General features: G+C 37.4%; 1 protein-coding gene across 1 annotated transcript; it reads right to left on the bottom strand.

The window, feature by feature from the left end:
• Positions 1-240: 240 nt before the first annotated feature.
• LOC306976133 (protein yippee-like 5) lies at positions 241-4,392 on the bottom strand. The gene is made up of 3 exons (XM_079574016.1): positions 4,278-4,392; positions 3,115-3,264; positions 241-543 (listed from the first exon to the last, which is right to left on the bottom strand). The coding sequence occupies exons 2-3, from the start codon at positions 3,253-3,255 to the stop codon at positions 319-321; spliced, it is 366 nt and encodes a 121-aa protein (XP_079430142.1). The 5' UTR covers positions 3,256-3,264; positions 4,278-4,392; the 3' UTR covers positions 241-318.
• Between the last annotated feature and the right edge of the window lie 4,057 nt (positions 4,393-8,449).

Below are 8,449 nucleotides of genomic sequence, written 5' to 3'. Positions count from 1 at the left end.
GCAACACAGTCGTAAGAAAACTTCCCGTCTACTGTAAAAACTTATTTTTCCTCTTAAGTGTGCTTCTTATTGTCAGTCCAGTGGAACAGTGAGACCTTTCCACTGGGCAGTGCGCTGTATCACGAATCACGGAGCCGGTCTATTTTAGCGAGAAGACAAATCCGAGCAAATGGATCTTCCAAATCGGCGAGTGTCCCGGGCCTGTTTCAGCGGGGAGTGGGTTGAAGTGACTGTGTGTGTGTGGGTGTGTGTGTGTGTGGGCGTGGTGATGGGCAGCAGGTGAACACAGCGGCCGCGGCGGTGGCTAACGGGCGGGAATCAGGAGTTGTCCGATGGTATGTGCTCCTCGAAGCCCTCGCTCTCCCTCACCAGCGCCCTCTCCAGGATGACGCGGCCCTCCTTGTAGCGCTGGCTGTCCTCCGTGGCGAACTCGTAGATCCAGCCCAGTTTGCTGTTGCAGTTCTTGCAGCTGACGTCGCGCACCATGTGCCGGCCCGTGAGCATGACGCGGTCCTGCACCTCGCTGTACTGGAGGTTCACCACCTGCGGGAAGGGAAAAAAGGGAGGGGGGTTAGCTTTAGCGCGATTAGCCAATGCAATAGCCGTATAGCTAGAAGCCAAACTGTGCCGTAAACTGTCGGGAATGTGCAAAAGCTTGGTTTTAGTCGTGAGGCATGGCCGCTGGCTGCTCTGCTTTGTGACGACGACACTAGGGGCTGCCATTGCTGTAGTACCTCCATATAGCCGCTAGTCCCCCATTGGAATGCATTGCACTTTAGACACGTTGAAAACAACTTTAAAGCCTGGTTTCTAATTTTCCAAAAATTTCTACAGCTAGATATTCCTCTTGTGATAACGCTGGGTTAGTTACAATTAAAGAAACCCGGCTGGTTTTCGTGAGAACATTTTTAGAAATCTAGTACTAATTGATTTCTACTGTTAGCATTGGAGCTGCGCGAACTACATGTCACGTGAAAAAGAGACATAATTAAAATAGGACAAAATTCAGTTAGTAAGTACTTCATTTTTGTAGTAAAAAGAAGCCCCCTATATGACCTAAAACAGTTCTTTAGTTTGCTAAACTAGTAAAGAACTGTTAGCCTAATTAGCCTGAATTGTTTAGGCTAATTAGGCAAACAGTTCTTTGCTAGTTTATGCAAATTCATCAGATAAGGATGAATTATATATTTGTTTTATTACATCTTTTAAGTAAAAAAAAAAGTGGCAAAATGCGATTTAAAAAACATTACGAAAAAGCGACAAAACCACAATAAAAAGAAACAAAAAAGTGACGGAAAAATATGGAAAATATGCAATAAAAAATGCAACAAAAACAACAAAAAAGTGACCAAACTTATGAAAAAGTGGCAAAAATGCAACACAAGAGCCACAAAAAGGCAACTGAAGGGACAAAAAAAAGAAAAATGGGTCATTGCTGTAGTACCTCCATATAGCCGCTAGGTCCCCATTGGAATGCATTGCACTTTAGACATGTTAAAAACAACTTTAAAGCCTGTTTTCTAATTTTCCTAAAATTTCTACAGCTAGATATTCAACCTGTGATAACACTGGGTTAGCTACAATTAAAGAAACCAGGCTGGTTTTCGTGAGAACATTTTTAGAAATCTAGTACTAATTGATTTCTACTGTTAGCTGTGGAGCTGCGCGAACTACACGTCACGCGAGGGCGGAGTCTACAGTGAAGATCCCGCCCTCATGCCCTTTTTAGGAACATGCTTCGTCAGAGCTGGGGAGGAGGAGTCTGTAAATCCGCCATGATTTCCCCCTCGAACGTGGTCATTGTGGTAAACAGAGAGGAGTGCGGAACGGCGGTCTATTAATAATGTCTATGGTCATGAGTCAAGTCTTGTATTGACTCATTGTGCTAAAAATAAATAAAATAAATACATATATATTTCGCTTTTGGTTAAAATTGAATGTTACATACAGTGTTTTAACCTCTTACCACCCGCCTGAACCGAATGCATTCTGTCCTCTTTGGCCATTATATAGGTCTGTGTAACACCTCATTTGAAAGCTAAGACCCACAAAACTGATCTTTTTCCTCGCGTTGTTGCTGTGTTGTGTCACCTTTTGCATGTTTTTTTTTTTTTTTTGGTCACATTTTTGTTCAGTCTTTGTAGTTTTTTTTGTTGAGTTTTTGTCACATTTTTGTTGAATTTTTCTCATTTTTTTGTTTAATTTTTGTCACATTTTTGTCAAATTTCGTCACTTTTTTGTTGAATTGTTGTCACTTTTTGGTTGAATTTTTGTCATTTTTTGGTTGAATTTTTTTTGAATTTTTTGTCACTTTTGGTTGAATTTTTGTCACATTTTTGTCGAATTTTTGTCACATTTTTGTTAAATTTTGTCACTTTTTTGTTGAATTTTTGTCACTTTTTGGTTGAATTTTTGTCATTTTTTGGTTGAATTTTTGTTGAATTTTTGGTCACATTTTGGTTGAATTTTTGTCTTTTTTTTTTTGAATTTTTGTCACATTTTTGTTGAATTTTGTCACTTTTTTGTTGAATTTTTGTCACTTTTTTGTCACTTTTTGGTTGAATTTTTGTCACATTTTTGTTGAATTTTGTCACTTTTTTGTTGAATTTTTGTCACCTTTTGGTTGAAATTTTGTCACATTTTTGTTGAATTTTTGTCACTTTTTTGTCACTTTTTGGTTGAATTTTTGTCACATTTTTGTTGAATTTTTGTCACTTTTTGGTTGAATTTTTGTCTTTTTTTGTTGCGTTTACATCCTTGTTTTCTTCTCATTTTTGTGGCTACTTTGGTGCTTTTTTTCCCCAAGAAGCTTTTTGATTAGGGTAAAGCCAAACTGGAGAAAATGGGATCCGTTCAGGTGGGAGTTAAGAGGTTAAGGAACTGGCCACCGTGTTTACATACTGAGATATGTTCTTACCTTAACATAGACGAGTTGATGCGTAACTGTCTGGTCTTTGTGCGTGCGCAAAATTTCCAGGGATACTATGTAATTTGAGTTGTATTAATTCGAGTTTCTGTTGATGGAAGCGATTGGAAGTGATGCGAGTGAAAAACAAATCTGTCAATGCTGTGGCTGGGTATTGGTAAACGTAAACATTGACCCCTCAGCTGTACCTTGTTGAAGAGGAAGGCCCTGCCCGTGGCCCCGGTGAAGCGCGTGGAGATCAGCTCGGACCGGTTGGTCAGGATGGTGTCGCAGTTGGCGCAGGAGAACAGGCGCGTCCCCCCGATGTGGTCCAAGAAGATTCGGCCCATGGTCAGACTCTTGAAATGCAAATTAAAACGTCTTTTATTCAGTCACATTAGTGGTCATGTTGTTTATGACAAATAAATGGTAAATGGTCTCAACTTATATAGCGCTTTTCCACCTACATTAGGCACTCAAAGCACTTTACAGTAAGGATCCACTCACCCATTCATACTCTCATTCATACACCAATGTACGCAGACACTGGGGGCAATGTGGGTGTATTGTCTTGCCCAAGGACACAACGACAATGTGCACTTTCAGGAGGTGGGATTCGAACCCCGAACCTTCCGATCATGAGACGACCCGCTCTACCATCTGTGCAATCTATATGATTCTTGTACTAAAATCTATATGATTCTTGTACTAGTTCAGCAGTTCATATTTCTGTTTTTGCACTAAAAGCTGAAGTATTTTATTGTAGTAAAAGCCTTTTTCCCCCTGTATTCTAGGGCATTTCAGTCACAGATATGCAGACGGCAGCAAGTCACATTTACTGCTAATGAGTAATAGTATATACAAAATATATTATAAATAGCTTTTTTTTGCAATGAGTGCTAGTTATTATCATAAGAAAAAACATCTGCATTATCTTGAACAAATATTAGTCTTGGAACGTTGTATTTTTTTTTGTCTGTCTCTGAAAACAGCTGCCAAAGCACTTCTTGTTCCTGCCATGAGAACTACAGACAGTAGGGGGCAGATGAGCCTTTAAAATCCTTGCCAAAACAATGACTTCTATCAATAAAAGCATGACTATAAAAGCCATGTACTTTATGTGTAGTTCGAGCTTACATTTGTTACATTCAGTGACCTGATTGCTGCGTTTAAGGACCGTATTCTTCGTCATTTACGCTCAGCACTGCGCATCCCGAACAAAACGACGCTATGGCTACGAGCTAGAAACGCAGCTGAATGGATTATTAAAGAAACGTCGTGTTCGCGTCGGATCGAATTCGATACATAGACGGATCGTAACATGATTTCGCACCAAAAAATGACAGCGACACAAAGATGTTCTTAGTGGTACCTGTCTTTAGCTGCTGGACGGTCCGTGGCTTTTGTTGTTCTCCTCAGCTGTTCCGTTTCTGAGCTGACCGTCAACATCCGCTGACGTATGCACGACGCAGTGCCACGTGCGTCCACTGAGGGGCAGCAAAGCGCGCGCCCCGCATGAGGAGAGGACACACATGAAATAGGACATAAATAAAATAGGACAAAAAAAAGGGACATTATTAAAATAGGACAAAATTCAGTTGGTAAGTACTTCATTTTTGTAGTAAAAAGAAGCAATCTATAGCCTCCTATATGACCTAAAATTCAACAGTTCTTTAGTTTGCTAAACTAGTAAAGAACTGTTAGCCTAATTAGCCTGAATTGTTTAGGCTAATTAGGCAAACAGTTCTTTGCTAGTTTATGCAAATTCATCAGATAAGGATGAATTATATATTTGTTTTATTACATCTTTTAAGTAAAAAAAAAAAGTAGCAAAACTGTGATTTAACCTCTTACCACCCGCCTGAACCAAATGCATTCTGTCCTCTTTGGCTATTATAGGTCTGTGTAACACCTCATTTGAAAGCTAAGAACCATAAAACTGATCTTTTTCCTCGCATTGTTGCTGTGTTTTGTAAACATTTTTATGTTTTTTTTTAAATTTTGGTCACATTTTTGTTGGGTTTTTGTCACATTTTTGTTGAATTTTTGTCATTTTTTGTTGAATTTTTGTCACATTTTTGTTGAATTTTTGTCACTTTTTAGTTGAATTTTTGTCACATTTTTGTTGAATTTTTGTCATTTTTTTGTTTAATTTTTGTCATTTTTTTGTCACATTTTTGTTTAATTTTTGTCATTTTTTTGTTGAATTTTTGTCACTTTTTAGTTGAATTTTTGTCACATTTTTGTTGAATTTTTGTCATTTTTTTGTTGAATTTTTGTCACTTTTTGGTTTAATTCTTGTCACATTTTTGTTTAATTTTTGTCACTTTTTTGTTGCGTTTACATCCTTGTTTCTTTTTAATTTTTCTGTGGCTGTTATGGTGCTTTTTGATTAGGGTAAAGCCAAACTGGAGAAAATGGGATCTGTTAAGGCGGGAGTTAAGAGGTTACAAAACATTACGAAAAAGTGACAAAATTACAATAAAAACAACAAGAGAGTGACCAAACTTATGAAAAAGTGGCAAAAATGCAATAAAAATGCAACACAAGAGCCACAAAAAGGCAACTAAAGGGACAAAAATATGAAAAAGTGACAAAAATGGGTCGAAAACACAATCAAAAGATTCCCCAAAAAAATCAACAAAAGAGTAAGAAAAGGCGATGAAAAAGTGTCAAAAATCCGATGACAGCATGGCAAGGAAAATATCCATTTAGAGCAGTTTTGTAGGTCTTAGCTTTCAAATGAGGCGTTAGACTGACCTGCTGTAAGCCAATAGTCCCCAACTAGTGATCCTGGGTCCAGATCCGGACCAGAGGCTTGAGTCTGGACCCCCCAAAGCCTTTCCATCCTCTCTATATACTTAATATCTTATGCTGAATTAACAATTTTAATAACATTGAAATAAAATGGCAACATTATTGACTCACTGATCAGCTCTGCTGTAAATACACAAACTGTGCTCATGTTTTACATTTTTAAGAGCAATTACTGCACATGTTGAAAGTTACAAAAGTAAAGTTTGTGGACCTCAAGCCGATTTAGTTGGGGACCCCTGCTTTTTAGATTTGGTGATTTATAGTGGAGTTACGGGGTAGAAATCTGAATAGTGAAGCAGATATTATGTTTTTTGTACATAGATTTTTTATTTATTTTTTAATTATTTATTTATTTTATTTATTTTTATTTTATTTATTTTTATGTATTTATTTATTTTTATTTATTTTTATTTATTTTTATTTATTTATTTATTTTTATTTATTTATTTATTTTTATTTATTTATTTTTATTTTTTTATTTTTTTATTTTTATTTTTTTATTTGTATTTATTTATTTGTATTTATTTATTTATTTGTATTTATTTATTTTTATTTATTTATATAATTTTTTATTTTTTTTTTATTTTTATTTTTTTATTATTTCAGTCATGTTAGTTGCATGTTTTCACATTTCAACAACTATACATGATTTTTTTTTTTTGTATACATGATTGAAAAGGAGCATGATGAAGACAACGCTTATGCTAAGTGCCCCTTTCTTCAAATACAAGAAGAAATACAAGATACTCCAACAGTAGTACCATTTAGCAACAGCTATTGTCTTTTAAAAAAAATTCCGATGTTGCTTGAGGTCATTATCGCACTGCCATCTTCACCTCTAACCTCTTTCTATTACCCAGGATTAAGCCGGCTCATTCGGTACCTTGATTGGGATCTGAAGGCTCTGCAGTGATGCTAAGAAGAAATGTTATCTGCTGTGCCAACCCAAGGTCACTCATAAACACTCATAAAACCCTCTGTTGTCAACATCAACAATTGTTAACAATGAAAACGGTGATGTAACGAAAATGATCTTATGTAATTGTTATGCAGCACCAGAGTCTCGGCTGAAGTTCATTCCAAAATATGGCTGCCTGGCGTTACAAAATATTGCGCCCATAAAAAAAGTCATCCAATTTAATAGACTGCTAAGCTAATGATGGGCTTTTGTTGTCTTAAAGGTTGGCTCGGGTGCTGCTGATGGCACTCGGAGGGTTGTTGATTGGCCCCAGGAGCTGATAATAAACAAGACGCGTCACATCACCTGATCCTTTCTTTGCTTTTAAAAGTGAACATTTGAAAATGACTGGCTGATTTACTGGTAGTATAAAGCAGTAAATGTGACTTGCTGCTGTCTGCATATCTGTGACTGAAATGCCCTAGAATACAGGGGGAAAAAAGGCTTTTACTACAATAAAATACTTTAGCTTTTAGTGCAAAAACAGAAATATGAACTGCTGAACTAGTAGAAGAATCACATGGATTTCAAAACATGTCTATAAAGGTCTAAACTGCAGGCTTTGCAGCTTTTTTTATGTATTAACCTCTTAACTCCCGCCTTAACAGAGAACATTTTCTCCAGTTCAGCTTTACCCAAATCCTGTAGGCCAGTGTAACGCCTCATTTGAAAGCTAAGATCTACAAAACTCGTCTAAATGGATCTTTTTCCTCACGTCATCAGATTTTTTTCCCCATCATTTTTGTAACTGTTTTGTATTTTTTTTTTCTTCATTTTTTTTCACTTTTTGTCACATTTTTGTCATTTTTTTGTGACATTTTTTGTCAATTTTTTGTGACATTTTTGGCACTTTTTCATCATTTTTTTGGTCATTTTTTGACATTTTTTGGTCAATTTTTTGTCAATTTTTTGTGACATTTTTGTGACATTTTTGGTCATTTTTTCGCCAATTTTTCGTCAAAGTTTTCTCACTTTTTTGTCACATTTTCATCATTGTTTTCGTCTCAGTTCTGTCGCTATTTTCACACCTTTTTTCCCAGAAGCTTTTGGATTGGGGTAAAGCCAAATTGGAGAAAATGTGCTCGGTTCAGGTGGGTGTTAAGGGGTTAATAAGACAACACGGACACAAAATATCTAGCTTCCTGCTGAGGCTATGAGTCTTTTCCGAGAATTTCTCACCAAATATATTCATGTTAACTTTGCTCTGGTAAAAAAATAAAAACAAAAAAAAGCTAAAATAACCTGTTGAATGTGCTGGAAAGTACTGCATTTCACACACACAAAGCAAAGTAACCAACACTGTTTTATTGTGCCAGTCGTAAAAGACACTGACCCCTCATGAATCATTGGCAGATTCCGAAAGATACCTCACTATCAACAGGACATCGGCCCTTATCGTTTAACATTGGGCCGATGCTTCCAGATAAAAGTGACTGAATCCTTGGTTAGCTTGTCCTGCCTGTGCGTTTAAAACTTTGCCCTCCTGGGAGAGCTCCACGCCTCCCTCAGGTGCAGCGTACTTTTACAGGACAGAGAAAGCGCTCCTCTGTGAGGGGGCCCAGGACAGAGGGACGACTGTGGCACTATCTGGGAACATCATGGACGCGCCCGCTGCCCGCTCTCTTCTGCTGCTGATGGCGTTCTGCGCTCCACACTCGGGTAAAACTATAGCACCCAAATCTAGCGAAGGGAACTGGGGCGACACTTTCCCCCGTTTCCCCACCTTTTTTTTCAAAACTTGGATCTGGTGTTTGTAGCAAAGTCGGGTG

This window comes from Gobius niger (assembly GCF_951799975.1).
Source record: "Gobius niger genome assembly, chromosome: 16".
NCBI lineage: Eukaryota > Metazoa > Chordata > Actinopteri > Gobiiformes > Gobiidae > Gobius > Gobius niger.
Note: the sequence above shows the minus strand (reverse complement) of the source record. Positions and strands in the feature narration are given on the sequence as shown.

Coding starts and splice junctions, on each gene's coding strand:
- LOC306976133 (XM_079574016.1), bottom strand. CDS start 3,255: ATGGGCCGAATCTTCTTGGACCACATCGGGGGGACGCGCCTGTTCTCC. Junction 544..3,114: donor GGGCCTTCCTCTTCAACAAG/GTACAGCTGAGG, acceptor CCCTTCCCGCAG/GTGGTGAACCTCCAGTACAG.